The sequence below is a fragment of the Diplotaxodon limnothrissa genome, linkage group LG5, assembly GCF_057381915.1.
Source record: "Diplotaxodon limnothrissa isolate DT_005_m linkage group LG5, D_limnothrissa_male_GT1.1, whole genome shotgun sequence".
NCBI classification, from domain to species: domain Eukaryota; kingdom Metazoa; phylum Chordata; class Actinopteri; order Cichliformes; family Cichlidae; genus Diplotaxodon; species Diplotaxodon limnothrissa.
The window spans coordinates 16,564,941-16,587,103 of record NC_140600.1 but is presented as its reverse complement, the minus strand read 5'-3'; the positions used below and the strand labels follow the sequence as shown (position 1 = coordinate 16,587,103).

The 22,163-nt window shown below is 41.3% G+C and overlaps 2 protein-coding genes across 2 annotated transcripts in view; one reads left to right on the top strand and one right to left on the bottom strand.

Moving 5' to 3' along the window:
* Positions 1–144: 144 nt before the first annotated feature.
* pusl1 (pseudouridine synthase like 1) lies at positions 145–16,162 on the bottom strand. The gene is made up of 8 exons (XM_085353956.1): positions 15,816–16,162; positions 15,675–15,735; positions 13,967–14,154; positions 6,599–6,748; positions 4,950–5,120; positions 2,102–2,156; positions 1,747–1,909; positions 145–203 (listed from the first exon to the last, which is right to left on the bottom strand). The coding sequence occupies exons 1-8, from the start codon at positions 15,869–15,871 to the stop codon at positions 145–147; spliced, it is 903 nt and encodes a 300-aa protein (XP_085210082.1). The 5' UTR covers positions 15,872–16,162.
* A 1,659-nt stretch (positions 16,163–17,821) lies between these two features.
* LOC146631866 (arf-GAP with coiled-coil, ANK repeat and PH domain-containing protein 3-like) overlaps positions 17,822–22,163 on the top strand; it is a 56,424-nt gene continuing 52,082 nt past the window's right edge. Inside the window, exon 1 of the mRNA XM_085353166.1 lies at positions 17,822–17,919. Coding sequence (XP_085209292.1) covers positions 17,873–17,919 — 47 coding nt within the window. The 5' untranslated portion in view covers positions 17,822–17,872. The remainder of the gene's footprint in view (positions 17,920–22,163) is intronic.

Below are 22,163 nucleotides of genomic sequence, written 5' to 3'. Positions count from 1 at the left end.
TTCATATAGGTCGAACTAGAGTACAATCACTGTTTTTAGTACATGAGTGAACACACAGCATATTATACATTAAATCACAAACTTTATTATATTCGTTTTATAAGGACATTTGGAAATGCATACAAATAGAATATTCAAGTAGCATCAATCCTTCCTGGTGGAGGTGAGCAGTTCCTCTGACAGCTGTGGTGAAAGCTGCAGGTCTGAGGAGACAAACAGAACTTGAGACAGGAAGAATTCATAAAAATGTTCCTTTTGTTTTCTTTTCCCAAAAGATGAAAATATGAGTAAAAATATTTTTCCTATCCATCAGTTTTCTGCTGCTTATCCAATTCTAACATTGCATGGAGGCTGGAGGGTATCCTAGTTACCATAGAGTACACATAATGGAAAAAATGTTGCTTTATAAGCTGGAATAGTTTCAAGTTACTTTTAACTCGAGGAGTTACTAAAGTGTGGTTAGTTGAAAATCGTGTGGCATGATTATGTATTTCATCTGGATACTGCAAATACAAGTAAGCCATAGTATAATTTAGCTTGTACAGAAAGCCAAGAAAGTTTATCGTGCATTTTATCAATACTTGTATAATATGAACACCTTAACACTAATCTGGCCGCCCTATTTTGGACTAACTGAAGTCTGTTCAGATCTGTCTTATTAGCTGCTGACCAAATGATTGAGCAGTACTCTAGATGAGATAATACTAGTGCATTAATGACATCTTTCATAATTGAAGAAGTGATATAAAAAGAGCATTTCCTAGCTATAGCTATGCCCTGTCCCATTTTCTTAATAACAGAGTTGATGTGCTGAGACCATGAAAGGTGGTGGTTTATGGTAACACCAAGTAATTTAATCTGGGTGACCTGTTCTAATACCGATCCAGCTATGGAAAGATTTAGTTGTGGGCTGTTGACTAAGCGTACTCTACTTCCTATTAACATGGATTTGGATTTCGACACGTTTAAAATCATGTTGTTTTTACTTATCCAATCAAACACGTTCAGCAAATCTAGTTGTAATACGCTTGTCAATTCAGAGTAGCTACTGGCTGAATAAAACATGGTGGAATCATCAGCATACATTACAAGATGAGATTTATCCAGGACATACGGCAAATCATTTGTAAAGACTGAGTAGAGAAGTGGACCGAGGCAGCTGCCTTGGGGTAGACCACAGTTCATTTCACAGCCCTCCGAGAAATAACCATTATAATAAACCTTTTGCCTTCTTCCAGACAAATAACTTTCCATCCAGCACAAAGCAGCTGGTGAAAATCCATAACATTTTAGTTTATCTATCAAAAGATCATGATTTATCAAATTAAATGCAGCACTAAAATCCAAAAATACCACCCCGGCCAGATTCCCATTATCTAGATATTTGTACCAGTTATCTGTCATGTGAATAAGAGCTGAACTGGTGGAATAACCAGGTTTGTAGGCATGTTGAAACTGAGTGAGTAACTGATTTTCTGTTAGGTAATGTTGAATTTGTTCATAGACAATCCTCTCCATAATTTTACTTAGAACGGGGAGTAGACTAATAGGTCTGCTATTGACACCATTAAAAACGTCATTCTTGTTTTTAGGAATGGGAATTATTTTCGATTCTTTCCACTGCAATGGAAATAAGCTGCATGCCAAAGATCTATTAAGTATGTGACATATAGAAAGGGACACAAACTTGGCTGCAACTTTGAGCAGTTTCCTGTCTATGTTATCAGAATTGGTTTTTATTCTCACCTGTATCCCTGTAGTCCACTCTGGTGAGGAAAAGGCCGTGGGCTGGAGCAGCCATACCCTGTGGGTAGGCCAGAGAGTCTCTCGCTTCCAGTATTTTCTTCAGCTGGGGTACTGAGAGCAGCCCCTGGCCCACTGCCACCATTGCCCCCGTCATCCTCCGCACCTGGAGGAAAAGGCCAGATAAAGAGGTTTTACACAGAAGCATGCACAGCTTGCTTTAAGAGATTTAATGTTTACTTTATTCTAAATAAAGTTTCAGTCACCACCAGCAGATGTCGCTACTGGCTCGTAATCTCACACGCACAGAAATGGAAATATAACTTGAAAGAAAATCTGAAGAAGATTATCAACAAACCTGCTTATATAGAAAAGATTTACTTGTGAAAGTCAGCTCCCAGGATGGTATCTCTCTGGAAAAAGGAAATAAAATTTGTGTCTTAGCCACATTCAAAGCACTACACATGAAATGTTAGATTAATGAGACCAAGGCCAGCAGGCATGAAGTCTACATGGAATCACGGAGAAAATGTGTAAGGATAAAGAAAGGTTAAATGTTGCCACAGGAGTTGAAACATCGCACTGCTGTCTAAAGCACATTGTGAATGGTTGTCAGATGTAATGTAATATTATTTAGTCTGATAAAAACCACTAAGCAAGAGTGTGGATCCAAAGCACACCTACTCATTTATTCCTCTGAGTGAAAAAAATATTACTAATTAAATAAAAAAAATAAATAAATAAAAAAAAAAGAAAATAATCCAGCCTCATATCTTTACATCTTAAGTCACTCTTGTGCAGCAGTGCTGTTCCCGCCTGTGTGAATATAACTGATGTGACATTCATGCCAGGCATCAAATGAAGCCTGGGTTTGTCATCATGCACAGATTTGTTTAAATGTCACACACTAAATATGGCACTGCAGCTTAGCCCCAACAGGATTATGTGTGATGCCACATAAAATATTATTATTATTATTATTATTATTATTATTATTATTATTATTATTTTGCCCCTGCCCTCAAAAGGGAAAAAAGAAAGGAAGAAAAAAAACCTCTCCCTGATTCTTATTTTGGGAAGGACAGGGTGAACTAAGGAAACAGGCACATGGGAAGAATTGGGTCAAATGCAAATTTGACTCAGTGCTTGCTGTCTGATTACATTCGACATGTAGGAAATGTAGAGACAGATTTATAGAGCAGGGCTTTTAGCCCGTGGACTTGGAGGTCAGTATCTTCAGATGAGAATAAAGCACTGCTGGGCCTCTTGTTGCACATTTGCAGCGCTGTGTTATTATTATAAAGCCAGGCTGCTTTAAGCTGGTAGGAAGCCAACAGTAACTCACAGAAACACTCATTATAACCAAAGTTTGCAGAAGAGCACAAAGCATGTGGAACTGTGAAGCAGATGGGCTCCAGCAGCAGAAGACCGCACCAGGTGCCCCTCCTGTGAGCTAATTTTCATTTCACCCTGTTTACTGAACATGACAATGAGTTGAGTGTACTCAGATGATGTCCGCAGTCACCAGATCTCAACCCCAAAGAGACCCTTTGGGATGTGCTGGAAATGGAGAGCCACATCACGGATGTGCAGTCAGGAAATCTGCAGCGACTGTGTGATGCTGCGGTTTTCCGCTCAGTCTGAATTTTTAGTTGTTAATTTTGCTCAGATGGGCGGACAAGCTGGTAGCATTGACATGATAAGTCAGTTAACTACTTTATTATTTATTAATAGACTTAATCAAGCAGTAAGCGTTATGCTAGCTTTATGATGTCCTTTATGAACAACGGTGCTTTGTCCTTAACGCTAGCATGCTAATGATTATAACTGTAACAGGACAACAGCTAGGTGCTCTGTTAAGCTGTGCTTAATGTAATCATATGAATTTTTGTACACCTACCAAATTTTATGGGATTGTGGCAACACCTCTCGATTGGATTAGATGCTGGTGTGGCTTAAACTAATGGTAAACAAACAAATTAGGGATGTCACACTTCCTGCTGCGGCACGGTTTGAATTCTGCATATATTAATTTCAAAATGTGAAGACTTGTTTTAAAATGCACACCTACCAAATGTTAGCATGTTAACATGAAAACAGTCAAGGCTACACAAGGCCCTAAAATAAATAAATCTCTGTTCACTTATGCATGAAAATAAGATCAAATATTTCGGGAGGTTAGAAAAAAGCCCTTTTTTTCAACTTTGAATGGAGACCAAAGTAGTCAGCCTCACAGACCACATTTCCCCGTTTTAGGATCAAAAATTTAGTTGAACCTTAGACTCCTCAATAATTCATCAGTCAGTTTCTTTTCATTTTATCACCGTTTCTTAGAATAGTGACCCTCATGAAAAAATAAACACAGCTGTAGGCTTTCAAAACCCGACAGAGACCAATGTGGGCCACATTGGATCATTCATGGGAATTCTGCAGAGGGTAGAAGAAGGGAAAACAAAATCCAGCAAAGACCTGACACAGCACCTGAGAGATGAATCTGGCCTGTCAGTTGATCCATTTACTGTTTACCAAAGCCTCATCAGAAATTTAATCCAAATTTGTCATTACTTGTTCAAATTGTTGGCAACATGTACGGAGGAGGAAGTCAGAAGTAAAGTACAACAGTGAGTGTCTAAAGCCATCTGCAAAATATAATGGAGGCTCTGTCATGGTTTGGGTCAACATTTCAGCCAGCAGTGTTGGAGATTTGTCAGAACTGATGGAAACATGACTGCAGAAAAGCGCCATCAGGCTTTGATCCACCGTGTAACAGCATCTGGAAAGCAAATGACTGGTGACAGCTTCATTTCTCAGGATGACAATTATCCCAAACACACCGCCAATGCAATAAAAGTGTACCTGAATAGAAAAATACACAATGAAACACAGTCTGACCAGAGCCTGGACCTCAACATTATTGAAGCAGTGTGGGATCATCTTGACAGAGAACAGAACACAATTCAACCAACATCCAAAGAAAAGCTTTGAATGTCCTTCAAGATGCCAGGAGAACTATTCCCGAAGACTACTTAAAGGAATTACAGGGATGTTTGCCTGAGAGAGGTAAAGGTGTTTGTACCAAGCATTGACTTTGTGGTTAAAAAGCTGCATAAAATTGTACAAACCTTGTTTTTTGCCTTACATAATGTATCCAGTTCCACAATAACTTGGTCGTAGGTATTGTGGTCTCAATACATACTGTGGCCTACCTGTGGAAGTGAGCATATGCAAAGGAGTTTCCCTGCTGTATACTGATCACATCCATCGTCTTCACAGGATTTTTGAAAGGCAGATCAGAGTTGACGGCCCTAAAGCTGCTGAAATCGTGAGTCCCAAGCAGTAGGGAAGCTGCCTCGTGCATAGCGTCCACGTTTAGCTCTCTGATGAAAGACAGAATAAAGAAAAACGCTTTTTATACAAGTGACCATTTACAGTATTACAATGCATTTGAAAACCGGGAAAATGTGAAGATTCTGAGGTCATCAGAGCTCCTGAATCAAGATTCGAAAGCTAACTCTTGATATTGCAGCGTCACTCAAGAGTGACCTGGCTGAACAGCGAGGTCAGCCACAAATGTACACATGAAGTACATCTTTTCAGAACTCCATGAATAATTTAGTGGAAAACTTATGTAACAGAAAGATAATGCCACGTGAGCGAGCAGAGCATGCCCACGACCAGCTCATTTAAGGCAGAGAACCAGAGCGAGCCGGTGATTAGATTCTCTCCAGTCTCACGCTTCATTTGCTGCTTAAATATGATCTGACAAAGAGAGAGGGAGGAGAGAGAGTGAGCGGGAAAAGGGAGAAGTGTGCTGAGTAATAAAAATTTTAACATAAGAATCAGGAATGAATGAAGATGTGCAAAAAATATCTTAACGGTCTAATTAACAAATCATTAAGTCCTTACTTTTCGCTATGTTGGGAGGGGGGCAGCTGTGACCAGTTGGTAAGAGGGAAGGAAGACAGAACTGACTGATGACCAATGATAACGTGGTCACTGAATTCCAACATTCAAATAATCTTAAAAAATTGTTTAAAAAAAAAAAAGTAACTTTTTTTTATTGCAGTGGGAGAAATGGAGCGAGTGTGATGACGCTGGAGAGGCGCATCAAAGAGAGGAAAAGAGAGACGCTGCTGAGGCTGAGACGCTCAGGGGTGTGAAGAGCAACATGAATGTTGAACATGAGAGAGCGATAACAAAGCAGAAGATCCAGAGAAAGAAGTTAGGGAAGGAAGGAAGGAGAAAAAGAAAGAGATTGAGAGAAAAAAATGGACAGAAGCAGAAAAGAAGGGAAAGAAAGGATGAAATGCGTGGGTGTTGTTCTGCACGTATAAAAGCCCGCAGCTTATCTTGCCCTACTTTTCCCCAAAAAAGTGAGGAGAAAAAAAGATACAAACGCTCAAACACAAACTAAAATGTTTCTCTTTGTGGCCAGTTTTTCCAATCACAGCTACAAGAACCTTGTGTAAGCTTCGAAGCCAACGCCATTTAATCTCTTTCCTACTTTTTACACTCTATGCATCCTCTCTCCTCTCCTTCCTCCTCCTTTGTTTGCATTTTGCGCATCAGCTCAGATAAAACACTTCGTTTGGCTGTCTCTAATGTGCACCTCCTGCATGGTGCATGTGGACTATTCATGTGTTCAATGTGCCATTTTTCTGGTCTGAGTCTCCATTACACAGAAAGAGTGTGTCTCTGCTTTTACACATATACACAGTCAGATTCAGCTTCAGACTGAGCCCTTATTTATTTCTTTTTTTAAGGCAGACATCATGCACATGCACACTAACACATGAAAAAGAAAAAGACATGACTGAGAAAAGGGAGGGGTGGTGCATAAACTGGGATAACTCACGTGTTGCGGAGGCTCCAGCACAGATCCCAGTCTGTGAGGGGAAGGAGAGAGTGGTGGGAGATTCCTAACGCTATTCGGTAGACGTAGGTCCGAGACTGGGCACGGAAACGGGCATGGAAGTCATGAGGAACACGGTGGGCACGGGTGATCCTGAAATAAAATGGACAAAGAGAAGTGAAACCTAGGATTTAGGATGAAGAAACTTGAAACATGCACATTCATAAATATTCTTATACATCTGCACTGAAGCCTGGAGGTGATCTTTAAACATTCAGTCTGGCTGTTCAGTGAGAACAAAACTATCTCTGATTCTTTCTTTGTAGAGGCAGTCCCATAGCAAAGATGGTGTCAATGCTCCTTTTTGTACTCCCAGCTAGAAAAACTGTGTACAAGCCATGCTCCAAAGTGCCAGCATTGCAGCTTTTAACACAAAGACACACCAACAGAGTCCTAAAAAGGCTGCCAAGAGCACTGAAAAGCCAGAGCTTATTTTAACACAGTTAACATCAGAGCAGAATCTCAGGCTGAGCCTCTCTGATGCGATTCCAGCAGGATAACACGAGACACTTCCTGTGTTTTTGCGCGCAGAGGCAGGGACTGATGTAATAAGTAACAGACTGGATCAATTCCTGATTCTGCGAGACGTCCTAAAGTAGACTGAAGAATGACACTGGCATTTCTGGCTACAGGTTCTGCACGTACAATTGAATTACTCTGCTGTGTGCAGTGTCGTTACTAAAACAATGAACCAAACTGAGATTTACAGAGAGTTTGAACAAAAAGGGGATTCCCCCCCCTTTTTAGTAGTTTCAAGCTGTCCTCGTGCCTGATTGATGCTACAGCAGTAATGAAAATATCTGAATCATTTTTGATTAAGATCAAGAATTTATTGTCAGATTGCACAGAAATTCACTATTTCTATCGATTTAATGCAATGCAGGGCAAATCTTTCCTCCTTTGTCTCATCACAGTATTACAGTCAGTTATAACAACAGCTGCTATGCATACTATTACATTTAATCAATAGCCAAGCTTATAATCTGCACTGACACATACTCAAAAAGCCATGTTTTACCATTTAAGAGACGTAATACTTAACTCGCAACCACTGGCCATTTTATTAAGTACACGTTGCGAGCATCAAGGTGGACCCACTTTTGTCTTTAGAGCTTCTTCATTCTGATGCTGTTTGAACTTCACGATGTCAGCAGCGCTGTGAAAAACGACTTCTCCTTGTTCCTGATTTCATGCTTGCTTCCCGATTTACACACTTACAAGTTTCAGATCATCAAACAGCTTTTATTATTTGACAAAGCTAACCTGAGTAAATGCAGTTTTTAAATGATGATTTCATTTATTGAGGGAAAAAAGCTATCCAAAGCTACCTGGCTCTATGCAGAAACAAGTCCAGCAAACCACGGCGAGAGCCATTATCCAGAAATGGGAACAACTTTCCCAGCCAACCAGTTATTATGTTTAGGAACCAATTTTTTCCCCACATAGGGCCTTTTTTTTTTTTAATTAACAAACGAGGGTCATCATCTAAAAACTGCATTTTGTGTTTACTCTGTTATCTTTGTCTAATATTTAAATTTATTTGATGATCTGAAGCAAAATTAGCAAATCCCAGGGCAAATACTTTTTCACAGCACTTTATATGCTTAATTGCACGGAGTTTATGCCAGTTACTGATTAAACAAGCAGCTAAACAGGTGTGGCTAACAAAGTGCCCAATGAGTATTTATAGCTGTTACAGCGGTTCCGCTTGCTAAAATTTGCGATTTAGATGTAAAACCAAATAACACCTAAAGCTGATGTCAATGTTCGTCTTCAAGCTTTTGTTCATGTACCGAAAGCACCGCACAACAAATGTATTCTAATTCATGTTAATTCATCTTGTTCCATAACATATAAGAAGGCAAAGATGTAAAAATTTACACTAATAATGACAATAAAACAAGTGGCTCCATATTGCACAAGGTTTACACATTTGCCTGGTTCAATCCTGGTGACACAGATCCCGCTGGGCTTATCTCAAGGAGGGCACATGGCATACAAACCTGCCAAATCAAATATGTGGAGCTACCTGCTGTGGTGACCCTTGACCCCTTTTAATAATAAAACACTTATAATGACAATACTGTGACAGATGAGGTTCCTTAATTCTTGTCTCTGTAACCTTCAAAAACAAAGAGCTGCATTCACCTGCATCAGTGTAAAAAGGACTGCACAAAGCACATTAGCACCCTATAGTGTTTGATCACATGTTTGTGCCAGCACACAGAGTACGCATTCAGTCACGCATGTGCTTGAGAATGTGTGCGACGGCAATCGGTATCTGCACATGTGTATGTCTATGTAAGCGTGTGTTTGTGCGCAACCGGGGAAACTAGGTTAGGTTTCCAGGGGAGGAGATTGGGTGTGACACGTGGCAGAGGAAACCCTTGCATCTGCCTTCAGCGGCCGCACCAATGTGAAGTGACAGCCTTTCGATGGCCTCCAAACCCCACACACACACACACACACACACACACACACACACACACACACACACACACACACACACACACACACACACACACACACACACACACACACACACACACACACACACACACACACACGTAAAATTTTCATTAGCAGTGTACAAAGCATGGTGTCACACATTTGGGAACTGGGGCATTGTTTAGCATGGCACTATTTTGCTATTCAGCAGTTTCCTTTTATGCAAAAAGAGCCGGTAGTTTTAGGCTAATTGAGGCCAATTTTCACAGCAGCTCAGAAGACAAATGAAGCTGAGGATCTAAATCTCTTTTATGCCCGTTTTGACAGGGAGAACACCGACCCTGTCCTGTCCCCTCTCCCCTCAACCGACCCTGCTCCGGTCCTGAGCACTCATGAGCTGAGGCGTGTGTTCCGGAGCATTAACACCAGGAAGGCGGCCGGGCCGGATGGAGTGCTGGGCCGGGTGCTAAAAGACTGTGCTGCGGACCTGGCGGACGTCTTCACCTCTATATATAACACCTCGTTGTCCTGTTCACTGGTACCATCCTGTTTCAAAGCAGCAACCATCGTTCCCATCCCAAAACAGTCAAATGTCACATGTCTGAACGATTTCAGACCTGTGGCACTCACCCCCATTCCCGCCAAATGCCTGGAGAGACTGGTCATTAAACACATCAGAGCTGCTTTTCCACCATCCCTGGACTCGCACCAGTTTGCATACAGGGAGAACCGGTCAACCGAGGATGCGATCACCACAGTGCTGCACACATTACTGAAGCACTTGGAACACAGGAACACCTATGCACGGCTCCTCTTTGTAGACTACAGCTCGGCTTTTAATACCATCCGGCCATACAAACTCCGTCCCAAACTCCACCAACTGGGACTTAACTCCTCTCTGTGCAACTGGATTGTGGACTTCCTCACTAACCGTAGACAGAGTGTCAGAGTGGGTAAGAACACCTCTTCCACCCTTGTGGTCAACACCGGTGCCCCTCAGGGGTGTGTTCTGAGCCCTCTGCTATACACTCTCTTCACCCATGACTGTATTTCCTCCTGCGCGTCCAATCTCATTGTTAAGTTTGCAGATGACACTACAGTGCTCGGACTTATATCCAACAATGATGAGACAAACTATAGGACAGAGGTGCAACAACTAGAGTCATGGTGCCACGACAATAACTTGGTCTTAAACACCAAAAAGACCAAGGAGATCATTGTAGATTTCCGGAAGAGGGGTCATAACAACCATCTGCCTCTCTTCATTGGCAGTGAGGCGGTGGAGAGGGTGAGCAGTTTTAAATTCTTGGGGGTAACTGTGACCGAGGACCTGTCCTGGGGCAACCATATCACCTCAGTTGTACGGAAGGCCCAACAGCGCCTCTGCTACCTGAGGAGACTGCGGAGCGCACACATTCCCAGATCTCTGATGTTGAACTTCTACAACTGGCACAGTTGTAGAAGAAATCCATACGTCAGAACGCTGCTGATGGCACATCAGCAGCGTTCTGACGTATGGATTTCTAGTGTGGTTCCCCAGCTGCACCAAGGCCGATCAGCAAGCACTCCAGCGGGTGGTGAAAGAAGCTGGCAGAATTATTGGAACAAGTCTGCCAGAGATCAGTAATATCTTCCCAACTCGCTGTCTGAGGAGGGTGCACAGTATCCTGCGGGACCAACATCACCCTGCGCGCCACCTTTTCCATCTGCTGCCCTCAGGGAGAAGGTACAGGTCTATACAGGCCAGAACATCCAGACTGGCCAACAGCCTGTATCCACAGGCTGTGAGGCTCCTGAACTCTCTGCCCCCCTCTCACGGACAATAACCATATCCAACTTCTTAATAGCAATGAACTGGTCTGCATTGGTGCATCATATCTTTATTCTCTTCCCCCTCCTGCCCCCCCCCCCCTCTTTCTTAAATAGATAACTATCATATCTGATATCATATCTCACAGTACAATAATATTGAATGGGTTGCATTGTTGTATTTTGTCATGTTTCTCAGGTCTTTGTCTGAATTTCTACGAACATTATTGCTAAGGATTGTCTTATTGCATTGGAGTCACACTGGGTTAAATATGTACACTTGGGTTTTAAGGGGTATTTATTATTTTCTTCTTTTTTTTGGGTTGTATGGAAGCCCCAAACGCAATTTCATTGTTCTTGACAATGACAATAAATAAATAAATACTAAAATACTAAAGCTGAAGGAGAAGAGAGATTTTTTACAGTGTGCAGGCTGTGCTCAAATCTCGCCTTGGCTCTCTGTCTCTGGAAGCAGCAGATGAGCCGTATTGTCATTGTAGCTGTAACAAAAGCTCTTCCCGCTGTGCAAGATGGGAAAAGATAGTTTGAGATGTCAGATCTGACACCACAAACTGCTTTTCTTTCACATCAACAGTAAAACGTTCTATCTAAAACATATGAAGTGTGTTTGTGTATGAAACACTTTTACATTTTAAGTGTCAGCTGAAAACAAAAAGTGTATATAGAGTGACGAATGATGCAGTGTGTATCCACGTGTGTGCATGTGCGTGCTAAACAGATGCTATACACCAAAAAAGCAGAGCAAAGATAATCCTTTCTAACCTTCTCTCTGCAGGTTTGGGGATTAGCAGTTTCTGTCTCCCCTCTTTCTTTCTCCCAGCGTGCGCTGTTCAAACTCACTCTCTTTATTCAGACTCATCTTTCCACGCCCTCTCTCACTGGCACTGACTGCATTTACCCAATACCATCTCTTTATCTATTGCTTTGTTCTGTACTTCTTCTCTCCAATCCTGACTAAGGAACAGAATGCCACAGCAGCCCAAACCAAAACAGCCTTAAGCAAACTATGGCTTTGAATAATGTAAATGTATGTAATGAAGGGATTACAAGGGGAGGAGATGAAGAAAACAGGAAAAAAACGAGTCGGCAGATACTCGTTTGCAGCAGTATTTAAAGATGCCCTTTTCCATTACATATTCAACAGGTGAACTTATGGCATTTCACCACAGCTATGTATATCCCAACTGTTGAGGCAGATGTTTAAGTCAGTCATACTTCTTTCTGGGATTTATTTACCACTGTATGCCCCTCAGGATATGTATCTGTGTATCTACGCTCAACACGTACTGCTGCTCCCTGCTCGTTATCATAAATATCTAATCAGCCAATCAAATGGCAGCAAAAGGCATACAGACATGGTTGAGATGACCTTTTGAAGTTCAAGCATCATAATTGGGAGGGTAAGTGATTTATGTGACTTTGAAGGTAGTATGGTTGTTGGTGCCAGACAGGCTGGTCTGAGTATTTATGAAACTGCTGATCTGCTGAGATTTTCCTGCACATCCATCTCTCGGGTTTACAGTAAATGGTTCAGAAAAGATCAAATATCCAGGAAGCAGAGGTTCTCTGGGCAATATTGACTCAGTGATGTCAGAAAAGCATTGCCAGACTGCTTTAAACTGTCCGGAAGGCAACAGTAACCAATATAAACACTTGCTACAAGCAGAAAATGTATGAGCACAACCCTTTGAACCCTGCAGCAGATGGCCTACAGCAGCAGAAGACCACACCAGGTCTTACTACTCTGAGCTAAGAACAGGAAACTGAGACTACAACTCAAACAGCCTCCTCTGAATTGGACAACAGGTGACTAAAAAACATTGCCTGGTCTGATTTCCGCTTTGATTCAGATGGTAAGGTCAGAATTAGCCAGACACAGCATGAAAGAGTGGATCCTCTATGGTGGTTTAATGGTGTGGGGAATATTTTTGACAGACTTTTAATACCATCTGGGCATCATTTAAACACCACAGCCAACCTGAGTATCGTAGCTTTTATGCTTTCATGACCACAGTGAACTCTTCTTCAGATGGCACAAACCTCAAACCATCACAAACTGGTTTCTTTAGCATGACAATGTGTTCACTGTACACAAATAAGCCCCGCAGTCCCCAGATCTCAATCCAATAGAGCACCTTTGGGATGTGATGGACTGAGAAACTCTCATCATGGATGTGCAACTGATAAACTCTGCAATAACTGTGTGATGTTTACATATCAATATGGACCAAATTGCTTCCAGCACCTTGTTGAATCTACGCTTGAAGAATTAAAGCAGTTCTGAAGGCAAAAGGGACTCTAACCTGGTACTAGCAAGGTGTACCTAACGAAACAACCAGTGAATGTACGTCTGCATATGTTTGGCCATATCCTGTGTGTCTCCATAGTAAACATTTCTATTTTTATTTCTCATTGGTGTTATTTATGGAGCAGTCAATCAGGTTAAATTGTGCCAATTATAAAAATTCATAATAGCTTTTTGAAAACTATTTTGATCAGGCAAAAATAATGCCAGGAATGGTTTCTATTTATTAAAAAGTACAGTGCAGTTAATGAATAAAAATCCTGCTTGGTTTGACCACCTATTGCCAACAACAGAGAACACACTGGCACTTGCACACTGTTTGTCAAGCTACTTGACAGGTCAGTTGTTACAAGATGGCAACACCATCTATCAGAGAAAACACAAGGCTGCTGCTTCACCAGCTGACTAAACTGCATTCACTCAGTGTAAGAGGATTAAAAAAGAAAAGTCACATTTAGGTCAATTTCTTGGCGGGGGGGGGGGGGGGGGGGGGGGGGGGGCGCAAGATCAAGTAGTGCTAAAGGAAACTACTTTAGCACTCATCCAGGTTATGTTCACATACCTTTTGATGTCTCACTGTTTCTATAATGTGTTCAGAGAAAACTGATCTCAGAGACAGAGAAATGTGTTTTTATTTGGCTTAAGTGGCTTAATTACATAACTCAGAGACTTACAAAGTCATAAAAGCACTCATGCACTCACCAAGATTTTCAAGACCCTTTACTCACCTGATCTGTTCTGTCCCGAGGTGGAAATTGAGCGCCTGAACAAGGACATCTTCAGTGAACGGCAGCTTGTCATTCTTGCGTTGCAGGTCAAAGTGTGCGGAGTTAGAGAGGGCGTGGACACCCGTGTCCGTCCTGCTGGAAACTGACAGGGATACAGGATTGACTGGCCTCAGTCGCTGGATTGCATCCTACACAAAGACGAAAAGATCTTTTTAGATATTAATAGCTTTGGGTTGATAGCCTAGAAAACAAATAACTTTTTTAAAGCTCACTTTCAAACTTCTGAAGCCACTCACAGCCTTGTCTGCCTCAAATAGTTATCAAACAGAGCTGTGAACAGAGGCATGATGTGACAAGAAAGACTGATCTTTTTTTGCCCTGTAATCTGTGTTTCCTTCTCTCTGTGCTTATTTTTGGGCTTTTTATGCCTTTATTAGAAACAGTAGACAGTAGAGAGCTGACAAGAAAACAAGGAACAGACAGTGATCAAGAAAGACATGCAACAATCCACGAAGCAGCTGGATGTGAAACAGGAACCTTGTTTATGCGTCATATCATAAGTTTGGTGATTGTAGTGCTCAACCCAGGTGTGGAGTGCCACACCAATAAGCTGAACTTCATTATTCACCCTCTGGAGTCAATGGGCGTGTTGGCACGTCCAAAACAAATGACTGATTTTTGACAACTTAGAAGCACGATGGAGCCTCGCTTAGTCCATGTTTGGAAAGAGCAGAAAGTACGGACTTCAAACTGTATGCCAGGTTTTATTCCTAACAGTGCAGTTATATGGATTTTTATGACAGTTTGATGCATATAAGTCCTACACCACAAAAACAGATTAAAGCCAACAAATTAACAGTATTTCTGTTGTGAACACATCTTACTGTAAATAACACAGAAGCTATTTAGATATTTAATGATGTGATAACTATGAAAAATAACATATGCAAAAGCAAAAATGTTCTAAATCACATTTAATGGTATATTTTAGATCATCTCTAAAGATATTTGGGATTCAGGCATTTAGGGTTTGCGCTTATGATCCCAAGGGGTGGATGTAGCTCAGGAGGTAGAGCGGGTCATCTACCAATCTACCAATTGCCTTACCTTTTGCAAGATATTAACCCTAAGTTGCTCTTAGATGCATCCATCGGAGTGTGAATGTTACATAGAAAGGGTGTGAAAGGGAGAATGAGGCGTGTTGTATAAAGTGCTTTGACTGCTCAGGTAGAGTAGAAAAGGACCAGTCCATGACTTAGACCTCAGAGAGTTAGTTTTATTTCTTTATAAGCTTACTGGTGTGGCCCTTAACATTAGTCCCATTTTCTCATGTGGATCCTTGCTGCCTTTGAATCATTTATTGAAACCGCCTTTAATCATCAGACAGCAGTCTGATCATTCTCACTTTTTAGATTTTCAAAAGGCATCGACATAAAGTTGAGATTGTAAAGTTTTTTTATATATACGACAAACAAGCCCAGAAAAAAGGATCCAAGTCAAAGATTAATGAAATGCTTATGCATTACACCATATGACGCTGCTTTTGATGAGTGGATCAGAGACCTAGAGGATTTAAGGCCTATAATGAATTACTAAGCTAAGCAGACTCATAAAGTCATGACACAGCTTTTTAAGCCTAACTACATTTAATACTAGCAGCTCAAAGGCAACTTGTCACCTGATTAGCTTTAAGTGAGTTAAAACATACCTCCAAGTGGTCCTGGACCCCTTTCTTCCCCAGCTGATGTGGAGGGACTTTCACTGCTCCACTGCAATAATGATAACAGTAGTGGTATATTCAAAAATAATAATAATAAGATATAACATCTCAGTGTGCCCTGTAACCTACCGGTATTTTGTTCCGATGTACTGAAAAAATATGAGGTAACGAGCCCGGTTGTGCATGTTGACTCGAAATGTCACTGTGCATGTTCCTCGTTTACGAGAGTGGAAAAACTGCAATGCAGAATCATTTCATGGATCCAGCTGTGACTGATGTCCCTGCAGACTGAACCTCTGGTGAAACGTTCCTGTGCTAGCCAGACACGACCCCTCACCTCCAAGTACCACCGAGAACCCTCTGAAGTGTAGTCCGGAAGTCCACTGGAGACAACAGCTGTTAGAATTCTTCTGTTGACATATGAGAGCGCACGTTACTGTGTCACGAGGCCGTAGTACAGTGCAGACCCGATAAAAGAGCTGTTACAAGCGCCGCGTGATAACTAGCAGTGAGATGGCACGTGCACTGTATGACTCTATCCAAGCTGTGACACCTATGTTCAGTGCACGTTACTACACAGCAACATTTCTGGATGTTTGCCTCCTTCCACATTGTAGTACGTCGCATTTTGATTACGTCGCTCCAGCCGCAGAGCCTTCTTGCTCCAGTCATTGAAGCCAGATACTGTACTCACGTTTAAGATTGGTCGACAGCAAGTAGTCAATGTACCGCTAACAAGAGCAAGCGGTCAAGCGGAGTCAAGCAAAAAAGAAAAAAGTTTAATGTTTAAGATAGATTGGCCATAATTAGTTATATCAAATCTACAATATTATTTTATTTATTAAGTTGTCCACTTTTTTAGATGATTTGTAGGTGTCTAATTTATGATAAGGTTAATAAGGTTAGTAAATTTAAGCTCATTCAAAGGCTCATATGTTTACAAACCACTGTTGCTATTTTCTTTAAGTCTATTCTCTGTGCCCCCCAGAGAATACACATACCTACACATTTTCCACATAGATGATGTTTAAGCTGATGCTAATCATGAGTGAAATATCACATGCTTAAGCCAGTTTTTGTGTTTACAAACACTGTATAGACAAAAGTACAGGACCACCTACACATTACACCCACAGTAGCTTTTAATTCAGTTCAATTCGGTTTTATTTGTATAGCGCAAAATCACAACAGCAGTTGCCTCAAGGTGATTTGCGCTGTTAAGGTAAAGACTCTACAATAATATAGACAAATCCCAACAATGATGGGCATACGGAAAGGAAAAAATCACTTTTAACAGGAAGAAACCTCCTGGAGAACCAACAACCAGCCTAAGAGCACAGAGAAAGAAAGAGAGACACTTTAATGATCAAACACAAATTGATGTATAAATACAGAGAATGAAAACATGCCAGTGAAGAAAAAACTTTCAAAGCATCATGGGAAGCCCCCACCAGCTGCTACAATCTATTGCAGCATATACAAGGTTCAGAGTTCACCCGATACAGTCCGAGCTAAAAGTTTAATACAAAAAGTTTTAAGACTAATCTTAATATCACAGAGATTACCTGTCTCCTGAATCCTAACTGAGAGAATCCACAGGAGAGGGGCCTGGAAGCTGAAGGCTCAGCCTCCCATTCTACTTTAAAAAACTGCTACAACCATAAATAAGCATGCAGTTTGAAAGCAAAGTGCTCTGTTAGGATAAAATGGTACTATGGGGTATTTAATATCTATCTATCTATCTATCTATCTATCTATCTATCTATCTATCTATCTATCTATCTATCTATCTATCTATCTATCTATCTATCTATCTATCTATCTATCTATCTATCTATCTATCTATCTATCTATCTATCTATCTATCTATCTATCTCCCATGATTCCTTGTGCTCCTCCTGGGTTGTTACGGAAGCTTGTGTCTGCTCGGCGCTCTTCTCTCCTTCACCGGTGCTCACGGTGCAGCTACGCCTCCCGCCTGTCTGGGCAGCAGCGGCAGTAGTGTAGTAGTAATCTGCGTGCCGCGTACTCGGCTCGCATTTTGTGTCACCGTGCCACCAGAAGAGGGGCGACAGACTGCTGCGCGTCAAGGGGATACCAGTCATCATCCACACGGTTCAAGCTACATCCCGTTGGGGGCAATGACATTGGCAGCCTGACGTGGGAATTAACGAGAAAACGCAAAAATGACTGTGGACTTTGAAGAATGTATAAAAGATTCGCCCCGATTCAGGTAGGAGCTCCTCTCGGGCACATAGTAGCTTTGCGCAAAAAAAATGGCACACCTTATTTTAGGCTACGGGATTTCTTTTTTCTGAAGGGGGGATAGCACGCTTCGCCCATGCGGAATGTAACAGTGGTATCAACAGGGTAAAATGAAAGGACGTTGAAAGAGCTGGATGGCGATTCTCTATCCATATTTTCTTTATTGCATTTTTATTCATTGATTGTAATTTTCATATGGCATCTTTGTGATACATCAGCTGGATGTGTAATGGTGTGATTTTTATTTTATTTTTATTTTTTAACGTGGGCTGTCTATCAGCCCAGTGCAAATGAGGAGATGAGGGACACCCACTGCCACGCACAATGAGGATCCATATTGCCGAAATGTAAAATTACAAGTGGTTTTCTAGTGATCACATCATTCCCTTAACCTTCTTACAAGGGGCACACATACATTTTGAGGGTATAAGGGGAACACTGAAGTACAGTTTGGGTGCAGTCTTTTCTTTAGTCATACAGAAGGGCATGCAGTCCTCTAATGTGTGTCATTTTGCACAGTGGAGAGGAGAGACCCTTGCAGCAGCTGCAGCAGCACCAACAATAGTGGCCCTGGCTTGCAAAGAAGCAGCAGGGAGTGGAGTACACACTCTCTGCAAGAAGGGAGTTTGTATCCTGGGCACAAAGCCAGCTGTGCCTATCTGCTGGAGGTTTGTAGCCTCACTAGGTCCACGTGCCAATCTGGCTGCACTCCTGTACAGGCCAGTGGGGGAGAATAAAAGAAAGCAAGCAACATGTAGGCCAGGAATCCCCTGTTAAATATGCCAGTTAGAGGCGTTGCAGATATGTGGGCATGCCTTCTACTTAGTGTTTTCAACTTAACCCTTTAAGACCTACCATAGAACCAAGTTCGCCAGAGCTTATATTATATTTTTACATGCTGTGGAGCCATTTTTGGGAGCATTTCAAGTTGCTATACATCAATACAACCATTATAGCCCAAACTTTAATAATATGTCTGCATTAGGTGCATAGTAATTACATAAATTGCAAAAAAGTGCAATAAACGACAAAAAAATTGAAAATCGTTTTTGTTTTTTTAACATATATTTCTAGTTAGAGAAATTTAAGAGGCTTATCCCTCAAAACTGTAAATACAAAAAAGTTACACAAACTAGTTTCCCACCACAGGAAATTTATTTTGAGTGTCTTCATAGTTTTATTTTTGAAATACACCAATTTTTATATACTGCAGGAAAAACGAAAATAAATATTATAGTGCAAATTTGCAAAATAACAGCATATGCATCAAAATAAACTATTTCCAGCAGTGCAATATGAGTCTTAAGCATCCCAGAAACGACACAGAAAGTCATAAAGTCAAACATAACTTTTTAAAACACATAACAAGTAAAACACAAGCTCATAAGGCCCCGATCGTAAAAAACTACATTTCCGCAAAATGACGTCACTTCCGGTTTCGGGCAGGTCATGCGGTCATGTGATAGTTCGCGCTGATGGACGTAGGAAGTGTTACAAACAGCTGATGGATCGGCGAAGCGTGTTTCTGGAATATCATGTTTTTGTTGCTGCAAGTGATTTTTATGCAGTTTTTGCAAAGCTATATGTGGAAGGAAACTGTGACCTAGGACAAGCTGATGGCATAAGATGTAAGTACAACTCCTCCAGTTTCATATGCAAAAAAAATTATTGCGCTAGCTTACTTGGTTGCAGAGCTACCGGGATTTAAAAATAGTTACGCAAAACAGAGCGTGCGCTCCGATCGGCTGTAAAGGGTTAAAGGACCAAATTATGAATTATTTAGTTTGTAGAGAAATAAAAAAATGCCACAGATCGGTTATTAAGTCATCCCCTCTGTATCTCCATGTCAGCATTGGTTGCGTGTTTAGTTGCAGTTCTCTATGTTTGTCATTTTGTTGCTTCCCTCTTGCTCTTCCCCTGTGTCTCCCTCTCACAGTCAGCTCATCTGGTTTCTTCACTGTTGTATATGTCCTCAGAATAATAGTTAGTAAATCAAATGAGAAGGCAGGCAGGGAAATGTAAGAAAGAGGGCGAGGGGAGACGGACATCCAGTTGGCTCCATAAATCTCATGCTGATTTATGGATGATAGATGGCTGAGAGAGAATGCCAGGAAGAGAAAGAGAAGCAGAACAGACTCAGAAACTTCCCCTTCTCTCTCCCAGTTCACTGGACGAGTTCCAGACCTGCTGTTTCCTTAGATCATAGGACACACGTCATGTGTATGACTGTAATTGTGATAAAGAAGATGGGGATCATTATTTTGTAAGTGCTGTTTGGACCATAGGATGCCTTCACTTTCATGTCCCTGTTCTCATTATCCATTCATCAGGATAATTTCAGCTGTACTCAGCACGGTTAGTTAAGTCACATGTGGAGCTCAGTTTTATATAACAATGATGCAACATATAGATACTAAAAGAACTACTGGATAAGGGCAGCAGTGCCCAAAGGGCAAATTCATGTGACAAAACTAACAGTGAAAGTGAGGGTGACCCGAGTGACAGTGAGAGGGAGAGACGCTCATCTTGAGGACATCAAGGTTGAGACAGTGTTGCTGTAAGAAGTTTTGAATGAAAACAATGTATGTGTGCTGGTGTTTCACTGAGTGTGTCATAACTTAATCCTAAAGACTGATTTGTTTGAAAAATAAAGTGACAGGTCAGAGTTGCGTGACTAAGCCATCCAATTAAAGATCATCACTGCAGAAATTTCCATTATATTGAAGCGTGTTGTGATCCAGCTGCCTGTCTCCCCCTCCTTGTTGGGTCATTCTGTAGAAACAGAGCAATCCTGTCTATCTTCCCACACACAGGCCTATAACAGCTCACACACACCCTCTCGCTGCAGGTCTTAACTTGTGCCAGCGCTGTCTCTGTGTAAGCATCACTGAGTGAGCAGGAAAGAATTTGGAAAGGTATTCGTGCCGGTGTATTTGTAACACATATTTTTGTTCAGCCTCTCTCTGTATACTGAACTCATCACCAGTGCCCTGCCTCCTATTCACCTGCTCTTTCATTCATTCTTCAACAAAGCATGTGTGGCGTGTAAATCTGCCTATAGTTGGTGGCAATGATTGTTTTAAATCAGATTTCCTGGAGCCACGGCCCTATTACATGTTTGTTTGCCTTCGTTTCAGTATTTCTAATCCCAGCACCACTACTGATTCTTTTATTGGTTGATTGGGGAGAAAAAAGTAGGCCTGCACAGGTTTTCAGTGTCACTGCAACAGATTTATTATCTGTGAGTCAGAGAACAGCGCGGAAAAAGAATAGAAAAAGATCTAAATGTGACTCGGGTGTTCAAAAGCTCCACTGCCAAGTGTTTGTTGTCACTGTATCGCAGGTTGGAACATTGAGAAAACATGCCGGTGTTAAAAAAGAAAAACGCTGATGAGCTTAGAGGTGAACAGTTTAGAACCTGCTACAGCTGAGAAGCATCATCTTGTGCTTGTGGTTTCATTTGATTCAGATGTTCAGTTGCTAAAACCAAGTGACATAAACATAAATGTTTCGAAACAGCTAAAATGACCGTGAATCGGCACTTGTTTTACATGTTCAGTCGCAAAAAGGATGCATAACTCGATCTATTTACAGCATGCATTTTGTCCTTTATTTTACTGTTCTGACAGTGTTGTTGTGATATAAGTGTTAATATTCATATGGGTGGGTGTTAGCTGTTGCCTAGCAACAGCTGCTGTAAGCCAGACAGCTGAGATCTGGGAGAAATGAGGATGGAAAATTTAAGAATGGACGAGGCGAGTGGGCACCGTGAAAGACGTCATCTTCATTTTGATTTTCAGTCACAGAGAATTTTTACTATCAAAGAAGTGTGTGTGAAAGTAAAAAAAACACAACAAATATTACTGGTGTACTTGAGTTTATTACAGTGGAATTGCTGTTGGATGCCTAAATCCAGTGTCAGAGCGCATTTAGGAATAATATTAAGCTCACGGGAGGTCTGTCTGTGTCATTTGTAAACTGTAAATCAAAATGAGAATACTGAATATGGACTAGTGTTTGTTGACTCCAGCAATGGACGTTTTAGGCCATCGTGTACTGAGAAGCGACTTCTATCCCACGCACAGCGTATACTCAGCATCAAGCTGTCCAGACAGGTTGAGAGAGGGAGTCAATGGCATTTGAAAAGTGGACGCAGCAGATCGAGATGTTCTTTTTGCAAATGTGTCGCACAGACCGAAACTTTATATTTTA